Source organism: Stegodyphus dumicola, chromosome 5 (assembly GCF_044657685.1).
Source record: "Stegodyphus dumicola isolate Sdum_Otavi_A_Nest chromosome 5, ASM4465768v1".
Lineage (NCBI taxonomy): Eukaryota > Metazoa > Arthropoda > Arachnida > Araneae > Eresidae > Stegodyphus > Stegodyphus dumicola.
Window position 1 is genome coordinate 146,707,571 of NC_140772.1, and position 25,521 is coordinate 146,733,091.

Below are 25,521 nucleotides of genomic sequence, written 5' to 3' on the forward strand. Positions count from 1 at the left end.
GTATGCCTTTGAGGAAGGCTTTCTAAGGAACATGGCTCGTGCTAATGTAAAACGTGGAGAAAACTGGAAAAAAAAAGCCACCTGTTCCAAGGGGTTTGTTCCCAGATCTAACCAGTAATTTTCGCTGTACGATTCTTCCTAAAACGGGGAGATTTGGTTTCGTTTATGTGATAACGGCAAAGCCTCATTGGCTATATTCCTAAGGGGAGAGATGCCATAATGGAACACTTTCTAAGGGATACTGGCTCGTTACATATTTGAAAAACCAAGAAAACGCCCACGCAGCCAGCTCGTTCGCAGGATTCGAACCTCGGACCGAACTCCCAGTGTGCAGCGACATTACCGCTCCGCCGCTGGTGGGCCTTTAAAACGGGGAGGAGATTCGAAGCCTCTTATCGTATTTTCCTCTGCCGGAGGCCGACACTTACAAGTAAACCCTTCTTTCCTTTGATACCGGTCTCCCGGAAACACATATATTTTCTGAAAGCTTATGTCACAAATAGAAAAACTGGGAAATCTTAGGGCAGAGGGACAAGCGTTTAGGAGCTATAGGGCCCACAAAGTATCAGAAAGATGTTGGAAACATGACACCAAAAGTAGCGAAAATACTCGTTTCACGTGTTTATATGAACTAATAATATAGTAAGAAGGTGGGGATCTTAATATAAAGGAAGAAACAACTCGTTAAAAAGAAACATTATACGTTGAGTTGTTGAAAATGTGACTCGTTATTATCTTCAAACAAAATCCATTACAAGAGATAATCCATTTGCAATTCATCGAAGTTCCAACTGCTCTAGGAAAGACATCACGCATGCTCTATAGAGAAGTGGAGAGAGTCCATGCACGACCATTCAATTCATTCATATGATAATTAGAAGTTACAAAACAGAATTCGTGGATAAAGAGAATTTAAAGAAAGGAAAAAATGAGCCTACGGAAATCATCTATATTGTGTTCACTTAACGCTAATATGGAACAAGGAAGTTATTTTTAAATATTTGAAACGTTTCATTTAACAGAAAAAAATTGAGTTTATTTTCGTACATTCAAAGGTGGTGTGGTGTATTTAATTATGGCAAAGCACACGAGGGCTATCTGCCTAAAGGGAGGGATGCCTTTCGTGGAGGACTTTCTAAGGGAAACTGGCTCGTATACACGTTACACATGGGGAAAACCACGAAAACGCCCATGCAGCCAGCCCGTTCGCGGGATTCGAGCCTCAGACCGAACTACCAGTGTTCAGCGTCTTTACCGCTCGGCCGCTGGTGGGCCCGTACATTTAAAGGTAAACTGATTTATTTTTACTGCTAACAAATCAATTATTAGGCCACAAAATAGTTTTGTATTTTATATGTATTTCAACGAATATGATGTTTTCAAGGGTATTTAAAAATTCCTTATCGTTTTTATATAAACCTCTGGGTATTGGGCTGTATTAAAGCATGGTACGCCTAATTTCTCCCCAGTCTTCGTTTCTTTAATGTTTAGATTTATATAACACGAAAGATTGACAGTTCAGTGAAGTCTGATTTCTTAAGCTTTCCATTCCTCCTTTTGAACAAGGTTAACAGAAGAAAAATTCTTCTGTTGAATCTGGGCTACCTCCCACAATATTTCCCTGTTTTGAGAGAATATTTCAAACGGCAAGAGGTAAAATTAAGACTAAAGCTGTCTCTTAAAAATCCGAAAATTCGAATTGAAAACAACTTTAAACATAAAATGATCTCTGCAAACTATGTAAGAATTTCAAAGAAAATTTCAGGAAAGCTCAAGCCTTTCTCTGATTCAATTTTTTTTTAGCTCCAATTTTTTTTTTTTTTTTTTTTCTTAATTCATTTACTTTAGAAAGTACACTTAGCCGAATTAAATGCATTGACTTCTGGATGGTCGTCTAGTGAAACCGTATTACTTGTATATTCAAGCTATGGTATGAAAGATACTATATAGCACTGACATGAAGGATATAAACTGATAACATAAATATGTTCATACGCTTGTCATTAATAAATTCTGAAAAGCAAACACGCTTTAAATTTACTAAATTTCTTCTGTATACGTATGTGAATAGGTCAACACGCAGCGGTTTTTTAAAAATGCAGCCGCTCTAAAAGTGTTACAATCAGAAGATGCGGTACAGTAAATTTTGCTGATTAGAAGTGAGTATATTAATTGCAATTACATAAGCGTTACTGCAGCAAACAGCTTTGCGAAATGACAGGTAAAAAAATCATACGAAATGTTTCTCCCACTGTTGTATCAATTTTTTTTACTCTAATTTATGAAATATTTAAGAAAAGTGAAATTACAACAAAATTTGGAATGCCTGAAATGGTAATAATTTCTCCCTGGAGTTCAATTAATTTCTGCTTTTAAATCAATAATTTAATTTCAATATTTCAATATAAGTAATGACTCCAGTTATCAATTGAGTCTCTGTGACAGCCAGCTAAAGGAAACCACCGAGGTTCAGAAAGCTACGAGAGATGACAGTTCAGTCGAGCTAAAGCGGGACTCTCAAATCGGGGGATTCGAATTTTAGAGGGTCTTTGATGTAACAAGCGAGGACGCTGTCTGATAAAGGCTTCCTGGCACGCGACCCATTATCGTTTCCTAGCGGGCGAGCAGCAGTCTACAGATCCAGTGCTATTTTTATGGGGTATGTTACAAGTATGGTAATACTTGGAGTATGCATCGTCCTATGGCGATGTAACACTCATTGAATTTATCTAAAGTGGCTCAGAGGAGAAGATTACAGAATACTTGTAGTTTTGTTACGGGGTTGATTTCCAACAGAATTGTCTGGTTGTGTGGATGTTTCTTTATGGTTTTTCTCTTTGCGCAATGGAATGCAGTGGAACCTCCACGAGCAGAAGCTGAAGGGAGATAAAGGGACATTCAAGTAATCGAAAGCTCAGCTTATAAGGTATTTCTCCCGCAGTGGCGTAACTAGGGTGGGGCAAGGGGGGACATCTGTCCCCGAGCGCAGCATCCAAGGGGCACCAAAGTCATGCTACGAAATTTTTTAATGAAATATTTTCCGTTTCTGTCACACAGAAAGGGGCGCAGATTCTTTATTTGTTCCCGGGCGCTAGAAATTCTAGCTACGACCTTGTTCTCCCGCCTTCCTAGCGTGCCTTCGTGGTGTAGTGGTCAGCACAATGAGCCGGTATTTCAGAGGTCCGTGGTTCGATTCCCAGCGAACACGATTGCATATTTTTCATCCCTCCTGCTTCAAAAATATACCTAATGTCTCTACAGTAGCACCCTAACTAAAAGGATTTTGGATGAGGATTCTCCACACCCAGGATTTGGCGAATGAGTCCCCTAAAAATCCCAGTCGCCCTTTAAAAGGGGGAGTATATAAGGTATTTCTCCTGCCTTCGTAATATAGTGGTTCTGCACGCTGGGCCGGTATTCCAGAGGTCCGCGGTTCGATTCCCGGGGAAAGCGTTGCTAATTTTTCATCTCTCCGGCTTCCAAAAATATACCCAATGTCTCTACAAGCTAATGAGAAAAGGCAATAACAATTTCGAATATACACTTCATCATTCCATTCGACTTATTTAAATTTGAAAAACAGAAGTTCTATTGTACAATTTCTTAAACAGAACAGTTCAGTACAGCTCCATCCGGGATCTAGATTGTTTTCTGTACTTTGAGTAATAAACTACAAATCGTATAAATCAAATAAAAATGCTCTTTTCTTAGAACTAACTCAAGTGTTGACCAAACTTGTTTTAAATGACTTGTCTTGACTTACTTTGTCTTAAATGACAAGTCATTTTATGTTTCTTCCTAATCATTAATGTGAAACCTACTGTAAATATATTAAAAAATTAAATCAATACATGAAATACAAGGAATACATATCACACTAAGCGGAATTCGGTGCAATTATTCTTTTATAATATTCTTTAAAATGGGGCGGGGCGGAATTGTACAGAAAATGTGTACGAAAAAATAGCTAATTCATTAAAATTAAAAAAAAAGATTGTCGGAAGAATCATTTGAGCTCTAAAAAGACAAATAAATAAAAATAAATAAAAATGTCAGAAAAAGTGAAAAGTGAAAAAGCATCAAAAAGCTACAATTTTAAGAAGTTTTTTAAAGTGAAGTTTAGTTTGGTTTATTTATGGGAAAGCACTAGAGAACTATCTGACTAAGGAAAGGTATGCTGTAACAGCTTTAAATAATATTAAAATCTTGTAGATTAAATAATTTAAATAGATGAACATTAAGGTATTTGTGAATGGAAAATAGCTGAAGAGCAGATCTTGGAACCGATGAAGGAAGAAAATAAAGCATCCAGAGATGTATTTGAAGAAGTTAAATCACCAGAATTAAAAGAGGAAGATGTTCACGAAAATTTAAAAAACGATAAAGAAATTAATATTGAGAATCATTTTGCAATGCAGCGTTATCATCATCTTTCGGCTTTTGATTTAATATCAAAGCCGCTACTAATAGACGAAGAAAACAATTGTCGAAAGCAAATGACAAATGAATATTATCCGAAAGGCACAGATGAACTGAGGAAAGGCTTTGCTGTGAATTATAGCCGAGGAACTGGTCCACCATGGAAGAGATCTAGGCGTCGTCAAGAAAAAAAAAGAACACTAATTTGAACACTGGTCCATTTTCTTCCTATTTAAATGTGGTGTAAAAATACTTGTTTAAAACTTAAAATTTTCGGTCTGAAAATTTGGAAACTTATGAGAGAAGTTATCTTTTCTCTTTAAGCAATTTAGCAAGCCGAGCTTATAAACTTACGAATTTTACAGAACTTTTCCCTTCGGCAAAAGTCTCTCCGTTGGGGGAGAGGTTGTAACAGCTTTAAATAATATTAAAATCTTGTAGATTAAATAATTTAAATAGATGAACATTAAGGTATTTGTGAATGGCAATATTTGAAACCAGACTCGAGTGCCTCGTGCGACTCTCGCACGAAGAATGTAATTTATTTTTAAATGATAGAATATGTTTTCTCTTCTTGTTTGTATGTCGCCATTTTTGAGTGTTAAATAAAAGTTATTGCTGTGTTCCATCATTGGAGTTGCTTCATATCGCCAAAGAAGCATCACAATGCCTTCGCGGAGGGCTTTCTAAGGAAAACTTGCTCGCACAACACGTTACACATACGGAAAATCACGAAAACGCCCATGTAACCAGCCCGTTCGCCGGGATTCAAACCCCAGATCCAACTACTAGTGATCAACGTATTGTATTGTATTGTATTGTATTGTGTGTGATTATGGCAAAGCCTCGAGGGCTATCTGCCTAAGGGGAGGGATGCCTTCGTGGAGAACTTTCCAAGGGAAACACATGTTACACATGGGAAAAACCACGAAAACTCCATGCAGCTAGCCCGTTCGCGGGATTCGAACTACCAGTGTTCAGCGACTTTACCACACTGCCAATGGTGGGCTCGCTAGTGATCAACGATTTTGCCGCTCCGCCGCTGGTTGGCCCTTTTGAAAATTAAGAAAATAACCGTGCAAAACGTGTTATTGAATCAGCAGCAAAGTAGTTACATTTCATTTGTAATTAAGAGGAAAATCTAGTGTTTAAAGAACTCCGGTAAAATCCACCAAAGAACGACAATATACTTCAAAGACAAGACTAAATATATGCAGTTACTCTGATTTTCGCGCCTGTTGAAGACTCTGGGTTAACTGACAGTGGCGAATACATTTTAATGATTTTTTTTTTAAATATTTGTACAGTATAGAATCAGTTTTTTTAAACTTCTTTTAGAAATATGCATATTATTTATACAAATTAGATGATGATACAAAATATATGAGATGAACTATTATAGAAAGTTAGGGTACTTTTCCGTTTCGCCGGCGCAAATCTCGACAAGCAGACTTTATTGGCGACAACATACAGTATACACGTAAAAAATATTTAAAAAATGTTAGTTCTAAGAATTCTTTTTAAAAAAGAAGGCATAAACATTTTAATATCGCTTAAAATTTTATAAAAAGCCAATAAATAAAGACAACAAATTTGTAAAAAGACATTAAGAATTTACTATGCTTTCATGGTTCAACATCCTGATTCGCCGGTTCATATCACGTGACCCCAAGCGATCTCATCTCACGTAAACTACTCTACAAAAAACTAATGCTCTTAGTAATTATCCACATTAATTTCAAGTTAAATCTTAATTTGGAACACAAGTTTAAATGCAAGAAATATTTCAATTCGTACGAATAGCTTACTCAGAAATTATGTAAAACTGCAGTGCTTTACTTCGCTAATGGATTCTCATTAGAATTGATGAATTTAACCCTTGACTTTACCTTTTCTATATTTTTCGGCTTCGGGTAAGTGCTGTGATTGCATCCTAATTAACTTAATTACCGAAAATTGCCTTAAACATAAAACTGAACTATCTGATAAAAATTATATGTAATGATATGCCAGTATTGAAAGAAACAATCAATCTGATAAGAAAAAGCTGCGACTTGTTTTGAAATTGAGGCGTAAAAGGTTACCAGCGAGAATATTTCGTTTGGCATGGGTTGTACCATTATTGGCGACTTTATCGCTTGCGCCAGCAAAACGGAAAAGTACCAAAGTTAGTTTTATTCGTATATTTCGTAGAATTTTTGGTTGAAAATTTAGTTTCCTTCGCAAATAGCATATTTGCTTTGCAGTTCTGAATTATCTTCTAAAATGTTTTATTTTTCTCAAAATTTATTTTACCGTAGCAATATGTTTTTTGAATGAGGAAAACAAGAGTGTTTTTTAGCTAAACGTTTGTTGTTACGCCTAATTCACAAAGGAAAATATATTACCTCAATATAGATATTTATCTCAATGCTATGCTCTAAATGTACGAATATTTCCGTATCAAATAGAGTTAATTTCTAAAATTAAAAATGGCGTAACTCTACGGAACGCTGTTATAGTCTACGTGTGTAACAGAACTATGTTTCATTTTACATATATAAATAATAAAATTATATAAATAAATCTCTATACAGATAAATAGGTTATATGGTTTTATAATAAATATTAACTATTCTAATTCTTTATATATATTCTTTATCTTATTATTTATATTATAATATATTAGATAAAATAAAATTTATCTTAGACAGATAAGAAATAAAATATGTTAAATCGAAATGAATATATGGCAAAAAAATTAACGAAATATAAGAAATGGAAAAAGAGTAAATTATGAGAGTAAAATTTGATAAGAGTGTAACAAAAAAAAAAAAATATTCTTTAATAGCATATAAGTTCATTTAAAGCAACGGAGTGCATTTTGCATTCAACATTTAATGAAAAATATATTTTTAAATTAAAAACTTATCACTAAAGAAGTTTACTACAGAAACTTAATCGTGCGCTAAAATTTGGAAATCTTATTATCCTCTACTTCTAAAAACAAATGTGAACAGAAATCAGAAATGTGATATGTTTTCATGTCTCCGACTGGCCGAACTTTATGTCTCGTATACTAAAAATTTTTAATATAAATCCATTTTTTTTTTCAGCTTACGTTAACTAGATGCTGGGCTTATGGTTCAGCCTCGGATGTTTCTTGTGCGTGTTTTGCAGGGGGCATGGACCTTTATTTTTCCGAATGAAACTAAGGTCCCAATGAACAATGTGTATTTTGTAACTAATATCAGTATTAGTCTTATTAATGCTAAAAGAAATATCAAGTGAATAATGGACTTCCCTGCTGATATTGCAATCTCTAATCATAGTAAAGAAATATTGAAGACTGTCTTATAGAAAACTCCGGCTGCAGTTAAAATTTTTCTCAAAACCTGAGAAATACCTAAGCCATTCTATAGTAGAACATAGCTGAATTCAAGCAAAATAACACTTTTTTGAAATGACGTAATTTTTAATATAATATTACTCCATTTGCAGAAAGAAATCAATTACATTATGAGATTACAAATAGTCTTTTGACTACAAGTTTGAGAGACGGCAAACTTGAATCCCTGTTAATACATTCTCAATTAATTCTAAGCATTTAGTGGCAAGTGAGAGCAAGTTCAGGTGTGCTTCAATGCATATCTTGATAATCTGAAAGCCAATATATATACAATATATTTTAGGTTGTATTATAGGTTGAAAACCTTTCTGAATTGTTTAAATATCTTTTAGTCTGATTACAAGCTTCTAAAATAATTTCCAACATAGGGGGGAAAATTGTTTTCGATAGCTGATTTTTCACGCTAAAATTTATGTAATTTATATTGCAGCATTTTACGTATGTTTTACGAAACATACCTTGACTAGTTAAATATGGAAAACTGAAAAATGATAAATAAAGAAAGTATATATATAGTTAAATATGGAAAACTGAAAAATGATAAATAAAGAATAGAAAAAAGTAGACTATTAGAAAAATAAAACAACTTCATAATCAAATCTAAAATAATGTGCTGTATGACCTTTTGCTTGCAGAAATATTTAAAGTTTTCTTCGCAAATTTATAACATTCGTACTGTCATTTTCATTGTTTAAATGTATTTCGCCAATGTAATATATAGATGCTGTGAAGATGTCCTTATGTGTTACTATAATACTTTTCCATATTTAAAAACAAGTGAATAGCCATTAAACTATTTTATGTGCTTTGAAAAATTAAGATATTGCTGGTTTAGTATCGTTTTGATAGTAAGAAATGAGTCAACATTAAATAAAAAAATTTAACAACCAAAATTATTTATGTTCTGTTCCACCACAAAGAATCCTCTGGCTGTTATAAAAGATATCCCAAAATGTTTCTAGTTCATGTAGTCTTTTAGTATGACGCAGAGGGTTACATGCTTCAGATGGCACCCTATCTTTAAGAAACATATCTGTAACTGATAGAAAATTTAATAATCTTCTGAAAATTAGACAACTGACTAGCGTCTCCTCTTCCCTTTGTTGGAGGATATAAATCCTAATGTCATTTATACAAAAAAGTCTCGAAGATGAAACGTGAATGACGTAGAAATCTTCTCAGTCGGTTACCCAAACAGAGTGGGAAATTATTCTAGAAGATAATATTTCTGCGATAAATGATTACGACCTTCAATCAAAATCATTTAGAGCTATTAAAATTAATTTTCATATGTGTATTTCTTAATTAGCTATAAAAAGTTACACACTATTTAATAACTGTGTCATGAATTACTCCACTGGCTCTTGGCAACATAATCAACCGTTCTTGCGCTCTTTTAAAAGCTGCATTACTCAGAATACTAAAACTCAAGCAAATTCGGACATATTTACCTCCTACTGTTGTTGTCGTGAATATAAGATGAATATAAGGCGGGGAGAGGTGTACTGTAAGGGCAGGGTAACTGGATCTAGTTGTAGAGCCATCTGCTGCGCAAACATTTGTACTAAATTTAGAGATCAGGCGAATGAATATCGAAAACGAGCTGGATGTGGCAGCGATTAGTGATCTTATTTGATTGTTTATTTAATATTAAGCAATTTAAAAGAAACTAAGGACTTTAAAAAATAGCTTATTATTATTATTATTATTATTTTGAATAAGAAATATAAAACTGCAAGTTATTGGAAAATTTATATAATAATAATAGCTTAAATGGTTATTAATAGAATAGTTTATTTTACCATTATTGCTCCATAACCTATTGTATTACAAAACTAATATACATATATAACAAAACTAATGCATATATATATATATATATATATATACTTTTCCATTCGTTGCATATACATATATATATATATATATGCAACGAATGGAAAAGTATACACCAAGAAACACATATCCTACCTGTCAATTATCACGGGATCGGAGGGTGTTTCATTTCTGTTTCCACAGCTCTTCTTGTCACAGCACCGACTAAAAGCAGGTAAAAGAAATCTTTAGTTACATTTTAAAATTAAATCGAAGCATATATTTTAATTCCAGACACCGAATAAAAATAAAAGGTACTATTATTGAAAAATGCAGTATTCTGTAATATAATTCATAGTGACAAATTAAATTATGCCTGACTGTGTCAATAATTTCCAGAAAACATTTATAAGGCACCCGAAATTATTAGTTGGATTATATTAATAGACTTATTAGTAGTCTTCATTTTAATTCGTAGATGTCGAGCAGCTTTTATTATAAACATTACTTCCATCTCATTGTCTCAAAATCTACAAAAAAAAATTATTTGTTATTTACTTATTTTTTTATAATCTTCAGAAGCCAAAAAATGCACCACACGCAGAAGAAATTTTTTGTTATATCATTAAGAGTGTAGCTGTTAAGCCTGCAGTTTAAAATTGGTACAGAATAAAAGTCACAGAATACTTAAAAAGGGTAAAAAAAAAAAAAAAAAAAAAAAAAAAAAACTATGATTCAAGTAAACTTAATTTTTTTAAAGTTAATTAGATAAAAATTTCTTATTGATATGCATTTCGTATCTATATTAATTATTAATCTATATATTTCGTAGCATATTAAATATCTAAAAAATTTCTAATATGAGGAAATATGACGAGATACACTCTAATAACATTTTCTTCTTTCTGCCTCATTTACGTAAATATTTACTAAACGTTTGATTTAAAACTGAGTTTTAAAATTACTATTAAATAATAATAATATTTTTTTTAATATTAAATTTTTTTTTTTTTTTTTTTCTTCTGAACACCAGTCTTAATTGAGAAATTCGAAGAAAAAGAGTTCCATAAAATAAAATTTATATCATATAGTATCGTCTGCAGTTTTGGTTTAAGAGTAGAATGAAGTTTTGTATATGCATAAAGTAGAATTATTCCTGTCTTCCTTGCTAAATCCTGCTTGGGTTCATTTTTTTCTTTTTACAGTTTCTTTCTAATTAGCCTTATGAACTCAATCTTTCTCTCACTGTTAACAGGACGCTGATGAAAAACATAATGTATCTACTCATTAAATTTTTTGCAGAGAAAATTCCACCTTATTTTCTGTCTGTAAACAGCACAATTTGAAAACAAATTATTAAAATTCCGATGCATTGATTTGAATTAGGTACATAACCAGTCTAAAACAAAGGAGTGGTTATCTAGTCATTATTTATAAGAAGTTTTGATATTGCTTATAAAACAGCAAGAAAACTCAAATGGAATCAGTTGGACTAGAAGCAGCATATTAAGAAAACGCAATTATCCGGAAAAATCAATATCCATCAGGTCATTAAGAAGCGCAATAGTGTAAATGATAAGTATAGTTTACCTAGATTGCGATCGCACCGTAATTAATCATACGCGAGTAACTAGACTATACTATTGAAATTAAATAAGTTATAGAATTATTAATTCTAGGCTGGAGTCAATTCAATGTATATTAATAATAAGTTTTTTATTTATTTGAAATTTTATTTTTAAAGAAGGCAGTTTGAGAAAGACATCAGAGTGTGGACTATATTGTTATCAATGATATTAATATAAATCATTAGCAGTATACTGATTTAGGATTAAGATCATTATCAAGAAGTTTTCTGCATGAAATAATCTTTACCACTGCTTCTGCAGTGTTTCTAAACACAGACAGTTTTAGATAAGTTATTAAAATTTATTTAAATCATCAATTCGATAATTTTTGAAATATTTGTGTTTACGGAGTGGAAAAAAAAACATATCGAGTGCGGAAAAATACTGTGAACATTAATAATTATAATATGATGATATACACATGAATATCTGAAATTTTACTGCTAGCTATACTTACAAGAAAACAAACACCTTAAAAAGCTCCTTGAAAACTTTTATTTTTGATAAAAGAATTCATATTTAAAAAAAATTACAAGCGAAAATGCTTATTTATCATAATGTCTTAATTCTACCGAGTATATTTTCCAAAAGCATTTTTTATTCACTAAGACACTTAAGATAAATTTCTTTTAAAATGTCTATTAATTTGCTCGCAATTACTTCTTGCTAAGAAAAGTAGATACTTACGTATTAACGCAACCAGGCCAAAATTCGCATAAATCGCCAAATTTGGCGACCCTATTTACGGCAACCCTACGTGTTATACGTAGTTTTGTAAAAAGAATTTATTTGTAAAAAGAAAAAATAACACTGGGCGTGTACTACCACAGCAATGGGTTTTCGACGGAATTTGCCGAGAAAAGAAAGAGACTTTTTTGGTTACTGTACCTAACAGAAGCGCCGTTACCCTCATGGAAAAAAATTTGCGAAAATATCAAGGAAGGAAGCATCATTTATTTGGATTGCTGGAAAGGATACAATACAAGCGAGTTCGAAAATGCTGGATTTCTGCATGGAACTGTTAATCACAAATATAACTTTGTGGATCCCAACACGGGCGTTCACACACAACATGTAAAGCGCATGTGGGGCTCAGCCAAATGGCGCAACAAAAACAGAGAGGAACAGCCCGTCATTATCTTGACTCATACCTTATCGAATTTATATGGCGCCAAGCTCAAGCTGTTAATGGCGAAGACGGTTTTCAATCAGTGCTAAAAGCAATAGCCAAAAGATTTCCGCCGAAAAAATAATTCTGCAACTTATTCAAATTCGAAACCGGAAGGGTTTAATTGCTATTTTATATTTTAAAACAAAATAATATAAAAAACTGTATTAAAAATTATCTGTAATTAATAAATGTGCATTTTCTTTCTATTCATACTTTTTTACTCAAACTTACAAATCGCGCCAACCTGGTTGCGATAATACGCAAGTACCGAAAAGGTAAACATAATTATATAAAGGAAAAGGGATAATTACTACGAATAAAAAGATAATTAAAAATTATGGCCTACAGTCCGAAAAAAAGAAAAAGGAAATTAACACGTCTTTTATTCTCATCAATAGACTTTGGTAGGGACTGTTTTAACTTAGACGGAAACCAAATTCCTATTACTAAAAAATAAATTAAAATGCACATTTCTATGATTTTGTATAATTGAGAACTAGAAGGAGAAAAATTTCTTTGCTAAACTTATATTTTATTCAATGTAATCATACAAATATTAAAACCGGAGTACCGAAAGTGAAACTAAATTAATAATATAGAGAAGAAAAAAAAAAAGGTACTATTCGGTTTCGAGGGCCGTAAAAAATCGCCAAACCAGTGCTGCCAAAAGTAATTGCCAAAAGTTGATGCCAGTGCTGCCAAAAGTAATTGCGGAACCCTAACGCAAGAAAGGAATTATAATACTAAATATCTATTTAAATATTGATGTTTTAATTTAGATGAAAAGTTAATTTCATATAATATTTCGCTACCGAGTTATCGCTAAAGCATAATGTGATTTCGTTGGTTGTTCAAACATAATTTTCCATGATGAATGACGCCTTTTCTTTGAAAACACTTTCGGTAAAGTGCAGAATCGCCCGCTTATTTCTTTGCCGCATTTTACAAGGGTAAAAACAATTGGAATTTTGTCAATTTTCTTTTACTTTTTAAGTGACAATAGGTCGATGTGTACATAGATAAAGTCAAGGGTGTGCGCGGTGCCATTTTTGTGCAATTCTGGGATTTTTTTTTAAAGTGAAAATAAGTCGATGTGTATATGGATACCGAGTATGTGCAATTCTTAAAAACGCGTCAAGCAGTGGGTGATTCTGCACTTTACCCAAAATTCTATCGCAGACTTTTCATCATAGGTAATTCCTAAATTGTTAGATCCATAGGATATCAAAAAAGAAATTAAAAATTAAACTAGTATTTCAATGGCGTCTTAAGAAATACAGAACTATATAAACTTACGCAATCTGAAATCAGCTCGTACGCGAGATTTGGCACGCTGGTAAATGGGCGTGTTTGCTAGATTTGGCGCTTTCGCGCATATATTTTCGCTGCAATTTTTTTACGGCCCTCGAAACCGAATAGTACCAAAAAAAGTAAACTAGAAGTTGTCGCCAACTTGTGGCGTTACCGCCATCGATTTCATAAAAATCATACTTTTTCTTCTATTAGAAACGTATTTTTATCCTATTCCTTATAAATAACGTGCTCTTTAATTACATCTACTTCTCGAGTCAATTAAAATGTAGTTCGGTCGAAACTATCTTTACTGTATACTACCTAAGGCAAGCCGATAAAAAAGTATCTTTTTGTTAAAAACAGATTCTGCAAATGAAAGATAATTAGAGATATCTCTTTCATATGTTCATTTTCTAATCTGTAGTATCTGTTATTTTTCCTTTCTGCCCTTCATCTTCTTTCCTCTTTTTTTTTTTTTTTTTCCCTGGTTTTGATTTAATCAGATTACAATGCCAGCATGCTTAAAACAGAATCGAGTGTAAAAAGAAATGCTAGGAGAATTTCCCTTCTCATTTCGTGAAAGAAATTCCGCCAGATAAAATGAACTTAACAAAGAGTCATAATTTTTTAGCTCTTTATAGAGCCAGAGATCTTATGTAACGCTACCGTTCTTTCCCTCTCTTCCATCTTTTTTATGGCAATCTTGAAAACCAGAGAAACATTAAAAACGCTTTATAAAGAAATAGGGAAGTTTTCTTGAGAAGGATAAAGGAAAATTTTTTAAATGTATTTTATGCTATAGCTTATTATTTTCTTATTTTTTTAGATTTTAAGATCAGAAAAAAATTCAGAGCATTTTCTTAACTGCACATAACTTCGTACGTGAGTAAAACGTGGCACATTTCAGGATTTTTGTCTTGGCCTTCGTACAGGATAGCCTAATGAATAAAAATGGTATTATCTGTGAGTTCAAAATATAACAAAAGAATTGTATTGTTTTTATAGGAAAGGATTTTAAACTTAATGGGCGGATGGTTTCAAGATTTACATATTTCAAAATCATATGTAAACAGCACAAGTAGCCCTTTATATACCAATACATGTGCTTAAATACAGCGTAAGTAAAGAGTTTTATTTTAATATATTGCATGCCGTACTTCGTTTGATTTATTTGGAATATCTAACATTCAAAATAAGCTTTTCTTCCTATTACAGCTTAAATAATTTACTTCTGACTTACAAATCACTATTTTTTACTTAATCACTCGTGCTATTAAATTTAATATCACAAAGTTGTAAACACTTCCAAGTTAAAAAAATTTGTACAATTTTCGTAATGAAAATTTTGACTCTTGATTCAATAGTAATCCCAGTAATGAATTTTGAAAACAGGCGACGTAAAACTTTAAATCACTTTTTCCATGAAATTTAGAATAAATATTACTTATTTGTAATTTTTAATTGAAACGTAAAAATTTACTTTTGAAAGTAAGTGATGATATAAAAAATGCGTCTAATCCATAATCTGAAGAATTTCTAATAAACAATATTTTATTTAACATTAGCAGATGTAGAAGCTCGAACGATTTTCTAAAATGGTTATTTTCTAAGAATTAACAGCTAACTGTTTAGAGCCTACGATTATTAAGATTACATGTGTAAAAGTCCTTCAGCATTGTAAATATTCATTGTACATTGCGAAAGATTTAAATGGGGGGGGGGAGGGGTTCTTGATATTATTTGCTACTGTAGATACAAAAGTTTTCAAAAGAAAGTAAGTGTTTCATTTTAAAATACAATAGGCATTTAAGGCAATGAGACATATAATGACACATGAGTAAGTTTTCTCTTAAAGGCTGCCTTATGTTTAGTTTAAAATGATTAGAGAAACCGCCTCCCAATTCTTGATTTGCAAAATTCAGGTACCTCAAAGAATGTATTTAGACGCAATGCTATATAAAAAACAAAATTAATTATTTGACATGGTTTCAAAATTCAGAACGTCCCTACCTAATAAAAACTGTGATTTTAAAGTAGCGATGCTTGGAATTTTCTTTCAAAACAACTAAATTCGCAGTATAAAATCAGTTATATTCAGCATTACTGAGCTCATAGTATATGAAGCCCATTAAAATCTACAATATTTAGTCCAATATACATAAAATTCTTTTCAAAATGCCTGTGATGTCAACTGTCAATTTATTTAACAAGAAGAATAGTAAATATTTTTTCATGGAGGTAAAATGTGAGAGCAGAAATTTAATATGAAGTAAATAAAATTACAATTAAGATACAATAACATGCCGAACAAGTATTAATTAGTTAAACAACAAAAATCAGCGTTATATTTTCAAATTTTCACAGGTCTCCTTTCGATGGTTTTCCCGAACCATCATGATTTGCTGATGGTTCGGTAAAATCATCGAAACGAGTCCTGTGAAAATTTGAAAATATAACGCTGATTTTTGTTGTTTGACTTCTAAATTAAAATTACAATTATCAAGTAAATATAATTGCTCTAAACAAATAACAACACAGTTTAGCATTCGCCGCGGATCTCCAAAAAATGTATCTAAATATTTTCATCTCAGAAAGTGTAGTAAAAGTGGACCTTAATCGCTATCAAACATACACTACTATATCACTTCTTAAAAGATGTTGTACTAACTCCATATTAGTTATGCTATTCCTTTAGTTGATGATATGCTGTTTTTTTTAAATTTTTTTCAATAAACATAATCTACATTCAGCACGAACAAGTATTTTTCTCTTTGCTGTGATATCAAACTCCCTTTTAAAACAAAAATAGCACAAATCTTATAAGTTTTGAGCTGCTTTTCCACACCCCCGGTTAGAAAGCTTTTACCTAAACTGATTCACAATCACAAATAGCTTGTACTCTGGCAATCTCAAGATTCGAACATGGATGAACATCTCCAAGACGATAGCAGCATACATCAGTGTAGTTCACGTGATGTATATTTCAGGTTTAGGGACATTAGAAGATTTAGAAATCATTAACGTAATAGAATTTTTTCTGAAGGATGCTGTGCCAAAATCCCATATGGAATAGCTTGCTTAGCGATTTCCTTCCTTTACCTCGTGTACCTGGGAAACGGAAAGGATAAATCAAGGGTGTCGCAGACAGAGAGAATGGTTAGGGCACTTAAAATGCTTTCCAACGGATATCTTGATTAATGACAAATGATTATTGCCATAATTGATCCGTGAGTGTTTCATCCTTCTTCATTAAGATAAATGGGCCGGAACTATCGGGAACTTTTCATATTTAAAACCTATTTAGCTGAAAGCTTCTCCAATTTGCGCGCGTCATTTATGACCGGGATGCCTCCACAAATCTTTGACTATTGGTAGAATTCCAAACTTTTAAAATTTCTAGACCGTGGACGTTTTATTTTAAATTCCGGTCTTCTCAGGCGTAATTTTGGAGGATCAATCATTGATTATGGATGATTCAGTATTTTTCTTAATATTTAATCAGATTGACTATATCTGATCGAACCGGTTTTTATGTTTTAATTTCATTTTCGTGTTTCAAATCTTTAAATTGACAGCTTTATTGCTTTCATTTATTTCTGTTCCTTCATAAAATTCATTCATTTTTTTCATTTATTTCTCTCTTTCCAAAATTTTATTGCTTACTTATTCATGTTACAAGAACAGATTCTTTTAAAATTATATATTCGATACTGGTTATCTTATAAAATCAACGAAGCGAAACTGAACGTTTAAAAGGTGTTCTTTAATGTCGATATCAGTTGCATTAAAATCAGACACGACGGTTCGTCTTAAATCTTACACACACACAAAAAAAGTTAAAAATTTAAAACTCCGTTTCTATTTTATGATGAAAAATTAAATTTATTATTTCATTATAAACAAGAGAACAACTCAAAAATGAAGAAAAAGAAGTCATGTCTTACCTTAGATACAATCGTATTCCAGACATAACAATTAATGAAACAGGCTGACAGAAAACTCATTTAATCCATCCAGCAGTGTAATCCAGAAATAACCATCACAAAACTAACTATACAGTTCCGTCCCAAAATAAGTATCAATACAACCTCGCACCATGGTTATCGTTCGACAACAAATTTTACTCAAAAGTGAAGCAAAAACTTGATAATAATGGAACACTTTATCGGTAAATACCTTCATTTAGATCCTTCAACGCTATTCTAGTCGGCCTTTATGCCTTATGTGGGTTGCGACAAAAATAGTTCCAAAATCAGTTATAAGTTGAGAGTGTACAGGTGGTGAGATTTGTTCCGGATCAACTGATATGCTGCCTCGCGGGCTCCACGCAGCGATCATGGTTCTCCAAGGAAAGGTGTATTGAAAGTGCAGAAGATCTAGCCAATTATAGCATTTCGTCATGCGTTGGCAACAAAAATAGGCTGTTGCGATACTGTATAGTATTGATATCGATATTATATAGTTTATATAAACTCAATAGACTTTACAAAGTTTGTTATGGTGAAGTAAAATCTTCAGCCCAAGAAAAGAGAAACACACCAAAGTGAAACATAAAATTAGCAAAGCAACAAAATTAATGTTTGGCGTAGATTTAGACAAGATCTCTAAATCTTGACTAAATCTATGCCAAAAACATGATTTGTTGCTTTGCTAATAAACAATTGATAGTAGAGAATATTAACGTCTGCGCCATGGTGCTATCTAGGCTAGTTGAGCCATTGCAACGAGCTAAAATTCAACACGTTTGTTCGAAGATTAAATTTTGATGTTAGAAACATCCAGTGCTGCGAAACCTCAGCGCTTTAAAAAAAAATTAGTATTATGAATTCTTCGCTTAATTCATCTGGAGTACTCGAAAGTATTTTAATTCTTTTTCAACTTCTTGATGTACTTCCGAAGTCTAATTTCTAAATTTTTGTGGCTAATTTGGCACCTCTTCGAGTAGTTCACCTGAGACAAGGCCCAATCATTGGCCCAGTTTGCCACCCACAGTAAACATTAGTGAACTAGGTTAGGTTAGGTTATTTAATTACGGCAAAGCCTCGAGGGCTATCTGCCTAAAGAGAGGGATGCCCTTCGTGGAGGACTTTCTAAGGGAAACTGGCTCGTATATACGTTACACGTGGGGGAAAACCACGAAAACACCTATGCAGCCAGCCCGTTCGCGGGATTCGAACCTCGAACCGAACTACCAGTGTTCAGCGACTTTACCGCTTGCCCGCTGGTGGGCCATTAGTGAACTAAATGAAAACTCATAATAAATGTTGCTTTAGTACATTGCTATAGTTCTTTGTTCATAAATGTTGCCAGCTAAGCAAGAAAACTGAGGCTTGTTGTTGTGCAATGAAATAAGTTGTTGTCACACAACAATCAGCTGACATAACATTTTCTTAGTACCAACCATTGCGAAATCAATGCTGTCTGTATGCCCTCGTTATCTTCGAATCTGAAGAGAAGAATGCGAATTTTGCTTGAATTTAGAAGGCAAATTAATTAAATAACATATGAACAGGAAGTAATCTATGTAAAGCGCAGTGCACCTGGTTGGACAGAGTATATGAGGTTAATGGGGGTAGAAAATAGTTCCTTGTATGCGGAATCAGATGTTCCTAGCAATCGAAAGTTGATTCATCTTGTCATGAAGTGTTATTTTGATTTTGCTAGCATTCAGTTTATGTTAAAAGGCTAATTTTGCTGCTCTTACATTTCTTACCATGGGAAAGCAAAAATAAGAAATTTACAAAAATCATTCGTTACAATTTCGAATATTTGTCTTCCGAATATCCAAAAATTGCCATTTAGATATTTGAAAGATTTGGCTTGTTTATTTGATTATGACAAAGCATTCGAGAGCTATCTGCCTACGAGGAGGGATGCCTTCGTGAAGGACTTTTAAGGGAAACTGGTTCGCATACACGTTACACATGAGGAAACCACGACAACGCCCATGCAGCCAGCCCGATCCGAACCTCGTAACGAGCTCCCAGTGTTCTGCGACTTTACCGCTCGGCAGCTCGTGGGCCAATATTTGAAAAAGGGTAGTTTGAAACTGCTTAGGGAGCATCTTGGAACCAGCGAGCACTGCGTTGACGATACCTGGTTGAAACGGTTATAAGCTATATACCTAGTATTCAAGAACGAGAAATAGAATTTCATAAGGTTTCTGTGTATAGTATGCATCATATGACGTAAAGTGAAAGCCTTTATGTTAATTCCGTCATTGCAAAGGATTAAGTATATGTACGTTATGCGCATACGAGTACGTCTCCATTATGCATGTGTTCATATTCCATAGAACAATCGCGAAAAACACTGCGTAAGTTTCCGGTTTGGATTTCTAAAATCCGTTGTGCCAAGCGAAATAATTCGAAAATGTTCTAATTGCATGGGCGTTTTCCTGGTTTGCCCCATGTGTAACGTGTCTGCGAGCCAGTTTCAATTAGAACGTCCTCCACGAAGGCATCCATTTCCCTAGACAGATAACCCTAATGAGATTTGCCGTAATATCAATAAAAATCAAAGCACAAAGTTTCAGAGTTCTGCAACCAGAGTTTCAAAAAATAAAGTGCATTCAAATAATTGTACAAATGCATAAAAATTTTACTTTTAAGCATACTTAAAATGATACAAAAGAACTGAACATTTATTACAAACTGGAAAACATATATATTAATTCAGTGTACTGTAAAACAAATGCTGAATGCAAGTGTGTACAAGGCACAATTAAATATAAACAAACATACGCGGATAATAAAAACAAAGGTCTACACGAGTTAAGAGCAAAATTTTAACGTAGTATTTTAAAATACTTTGCATTTTCTTTTACATTATTGTTAAGTATTTGAATGCAGGAAACTGTAAAGAAATATAGTTTGCCATATCTGCATGTTCACCCCAAGACCTTCAAAACAAACTTGCATGTGCATTGAAGTTATATTTAATTTTTCAAGAAACAGGTTTTAAATTTTTAAACATCTCCTCTCCATAATTGAAGACTTCTGTTTGTGAAATCAGAAACACATTAATAGAGAATCTTAAAATACACATATGTAAAGATCGTGAATTATGAATAAAAGTAAAATGAGTTGTGTTTTTCCGAAATGGCAACATCAGAAGATGTTCTAAAGGTCCAATATAAAAATTTGTACTCGCTATTATTAATCTGGAGGAATCATGTTTGTGCTCTCAAAAGAGTAAATAAAATTTATAAGTATTATCAAAGATAGTTTTTATAAGATTCGAATTCTCACTTTATTGAAATAAAGTGCGGGAAGATCAGTAAGAATTTCATCTCAGTATGGAATTTTAGAAATACAATGGCAGATTGTGAATAATTACAAATGTAACCCAGTCCATTAATCCATACAAGGCCAGATGTGGTGGTCTCTTTATTATGGAGGCACCCAATAGGTGGGGCAATTTAAAAGTTGTTTAAATAAGGCTGAGCCAAATTTAGCAGAACTGTGAATTAAGTCAGTTTCTACACTTTCAGTGTCTTTTTGCCGAGTGGAACCAAAAGTAAACTTTCAGTTTTGTACACAGAAAAATCTGACTTCTTGACCGCTGGCTTTAATTGTAAAATTTGATAACTGTTTTCACTGTACTTGGTGTTTTACATTTACTAGCAGCTTCGCTGCCAGCCTTCGTCTGGCCTTTAAATGTACAGAAAAAATGGCTGAAGGGAACACCAAACGTTAAATTTAAAAACTGCGTAGAATTTTACTCTGCAGAAGAACTTCATAAAAAAAGTTATTACGTATAACAAAATTACAATGAAATAAGCAATATCCCTTAATACAAATATTAATTATCCTAATAAATAAATTAACCAACTTCCCTTTGCAAAATCTTAAGAAAATGGTATAAAGGAGGTTAAGAACTTTGTTTCCTAAAAAAAAATCACTCAAAATTTTTCAATATCTTAAAAACAGTGAAATGAGCAATAAATAACATTAAAAGAATACAAAAAACAAAAAATTCTGAAAAGCAAAATATAATTAATGATATTTTATCTTATATTTTCAAGAGAAAAAACATTACAATAAAATAAGCTATATCCCTTAATACAAATATTAATTATCCTAATAAAAAAATTTACCAACTTCCCGTTGAAGAAAAAAAGTCATGCAAAACTTTTCAATATTGTTACGAATTTGCTATTTAAAAAGCTAATGTTAGTTCAATTATAAATTAAATGGTTTTATTTCTCGCGCAGTGCAGCGCGTGACGAATATTAAAAGAAAGCTAAGCCGGAAAAATTAAAAATACAAGAGCGCGTGCGTTAAATAAATATCTCTTTTTGATTTCGAGAAAGTACTGGAAAATTCTAGCGCGTGATTTTAAAATCTTATAAAAGGAGGAAAACATCTCAGTTCGTAGTAGTTGCTTGCTTAGTTTGTTGTTGTTTAGAAAACTGCTCTTGTTGATTGTAGCGAATTCGCGGATTAGCGTTCTTTAGCTGTTTTGAATTACGTTCTATTGGATATTTGAGTAGTTAAAAGATAACTACTGTGAGATATTGTAATACTGCATGATAATTTGAGAAAATTTAAGCATTTTTGTTGTGATAATAATAAATTTTTGTTCATTTTTCATCGGACTTGTGCATTCATTTCATAACGAGCCCGTACGCACGCAACAATTTTTGGTGTCAGAAGTGGGATTTGAATGCCAATAACAAGAGGGATGGAAGAACAATTGAGAAATAAAGTGAAAAAAAAAGTGCATTCAAATAATTGTACAAATGCATAAAAAATTTACTTTTAAGCATACTTAAAATGATACAAAAGAACTGAACATTTATTACAAACTGGAAAACATATATATTAATTCAGTGTACTGTAAAACAAATGCTGAATGCAAGTGTGTACAAGGCACAATTAAATATAAACAAACATACGCGGATAATAAAAACAAAGGTCTACACGAGTTAAGAGCAAAATTTTAACGTAGTATTTTAAAATACTTTGCATTTTCTTTTACATTATTGTTAAGTATTTGAATGCAGGAAACTGTAAAGAAATATAGTTTGCCATATCTGCATGTTCACCCCAAGACCTTCAAAACAAACTTGCATGTGCATTGAAGTTATATTTAATTTTTCAAGAAACAGGTTTTAAATTTTTAAACATCTCCTCTCCATAATTGAAGACTTCTGTTTGTGAAATCAGAAACACATTAATAGAGAATCTTAAAATACACATATGTAAAGATCGTGAATTATGAATAAAAGTAAAATGAGTTGTGTTTTTCCGAAATGGCAACATCAGAAGATGTTCTAAAGGTCCAATATAAAAATTTGTACTCGCTATTATTAATCTGGAGGAATCATGTTTGTGCTCTCAAAAGAGTAAATAAAATTTATAAGTATTATCAAAGATAGTTTTTATAAGATTCGAATTCTCACTTTATTGAAATAAAGTGCGGGAAGATCAGTAAGAATTTCATCTCAGTATGGAATTTTAGAAATACAATGGCAGATTGTGAATAATTACAAATGTAACCCAGTCCATTAATCCATACAAGGCCAGATGTGGTGGTCTCTTTATTATGGAGGCACCCAATAGGTGGGGCAATTTAAAAGTTGTTTAAATAAGGCTGAGCCAAATTTAGCAGAACTGTGAATTAAGTCAGTTTCTCTACACTTTCAGTGTCTTTTTGCCGAGTGGGACCAAAAGTAAACTTTCAGTTTTGTGCACAGAAAAATCTGACTTCTTGACCGCTGGCTTTAATTGTAAAATTTGATAACTGTTTTCACTCTACTTGGTGTTTTACATTTACTAGCAGCTTCGCTGCCAGCCTTCGTCTGGCTTTTAAATGTACAGAAAAAATGGTTGAAGGGAACACCAAACGTTAAATTTAAAAACTGCGTAGAATTTTACTCTGCAGAACAACTTCATAAAAAAAGTTATTACGTATAACAAATTACAATGAAATAAGCAATATCCCTTAATACAAATATTAATTATCCTAATAAATAAATTAACCAACTTCCCTTTGCAAAATCTTAAGAAAATGGTATAAAGGAGGTTAAGAACTTTGTTTCCTAAAAAAAATCACTCAAAATTTTTCAGTATCTTAAAAACAGTGAAATGAGCAATAAATAACATTAAAAGAATACAAAAAACAAAAAATTCTGAAAAGCAAAATATAATTAATGATATTTTATCTTATATTTTCAAGAGAAAAAACATTACAATAAAATAAGCTATATCCCTTAATACAAATATTAATTATCCTAATAAAAAAATTTACCAACTTCCCGTTGAAGAAAAAAAGTCATGCAAAACTTTTCAATATTGTTACGAATTTGCTATTTAAAAAGCTAATGTTAGTTCAATTATAAATTAAATGGTTTTATTTCTCGCGCAGTGCAGTGCGTGACGAATATTAAAAGAAAGCTAAGCCGGAAAAATTAAAAATACAAGAGCGCGTGCGTTAAATAAATAAATATCTCTTTTTGATTTCGAGAAAGTACTGGAAAATTCTAGCGCGTGATTTTAAAATCTTATAAAAGGAGGAAAACATCTCAGTTCGTAGTAGTTGCTTGCTTAGTTTGTTGTTGTTTAGAAAACTGCTCTTGTTGATTGTAGCGAATTCGCGGATTAGCGTTCTTTAGCTGTTTTGAATTACGTTCTATTGGATATTTGAGTAGTTAAAAGATAACTACTGTGAGATATTGTAATACTGCATGATAATTTGAGAAAATTTAAGCATTTTTGTTGTGATAATAATAAATTTTTGTTCATTTTTCATCGGACTTGTGCATTCATTTCATAACGAGCCCGTACGCACGCAACAATTTTTGGTGTCAGAAGTGGGATTTGAATGCCAATAACAAGAGGGATGGAAGAACAATTGAGACAGCTCATTACTGATTTTGCTGCTTTCCAAGAAAAGATGGAAGCTGGCCAAACATCTTTTAAAGAAGAAATGAAATTGGGCCAGGAATCCCTCAAAGGAGAAATGAAATTTGGCCAGGAATCCGTTAAGGAAGAGATGAAATCTCTTAAAAATGAGATGAAAGCAGGTCAGGACGAAATGAAAAGAGAAATTACCTGCGTAATAGAAAATAAATTTGAGGCTATGGAAGGCAGAATAGACGCGGTTGAAACTAAAGTTGGACATATAGAAGAGAGAGTTTCTGCCGTCGAACAACAAATTGATGATAGGGTTTCTGCTGCCGTCGCCAAAGAAGTTGACAGCCTAAAGAAGTGCATAGCGACGGTAGGAAACAATTCTGAAGGTTTCAAATTTTTATCGATGCCTGCTCGTTCCGTTCTGAAACTATCTACATATGATGGGAAGACCTCCTGGCAGGTGTATAGGACACAATTTTCTATCGTTGCGGATGCGAATGGGTGGGATTCCCAAGCTAAGGCCTGTCATCTCGCCGCTTCTCTGAGAGCAGACGCAGCGGATATCCTGCAGACGCTTCCCGAAAATCAAAGGCTAGATTTCGAAGCTCTATCCGGCGCTTTGGAGCTGCGCTTCGGCGAGAAATGTTTAAAAGACTACAGCAGGCTCCAATTAAAATCTCGTCAACAGAAGCTCACCGAAACGCTTCAGGAGCTCGCCACGGATGTTGAAAGGCTGTCACATCACGCCTTTTCAGAGTGCCCGACAGAAACAAGGGAAATCCTGTCCCTGCAATATTTCATCGATAGCATCCGGGACCCTGAAATACAGAAAGCACTGCGAATGGCGGATGTTAAAGATCTGAAAAGCGCTTTAGTGTATGCCATGAAATTTGAGGCAGCCCAGCAAGCCACCCGTCGAGACCGCCATCCAGTCAGAGCTGCTCAAGT

General features: G+C 32.9%; 2 protein-coding genes across 16 annotated transcripts in view; one reads left to right on the forward strand and one right to left on the reverse strand.

Annotated features, from left to right (window-relative positions):
- Positions 1-25,521, reverse strand: part of LOC118180493 (transcription factor unc-3-like) — an 81,445-nt gene that overhangs the window by 33,692 nt on the left and 22,232 nt on the right. For 4 of the 15 annotated variants that reach the window (XR_015041286.1, XR_015041285.1, XM_085817172.1 and 1 more), the window contains one exon: positions 9,779-9,847. Coding sequence is in view for 6 of the 15 variants with exons in the window: in XM_085817172.1 (XP_085673298.1) it covers positions 9,779-9,847 (69 nt within the window). In the remaining 9 variants the exon portion in view is untranslated. The other 11 variants (XR_015041290.1, XR_015041289.1, XR_015041288.1 and 8 more) reach the window with 11 other exon arrangements.
- Positions 1-25,521, forward strand: part of LOC146997289 (uncharacterized) — a 330,931-nt gene that overhangs the window by 10,163 nt on the left and 295,247 nt on the right. The window lies entirely within an intron of this gene.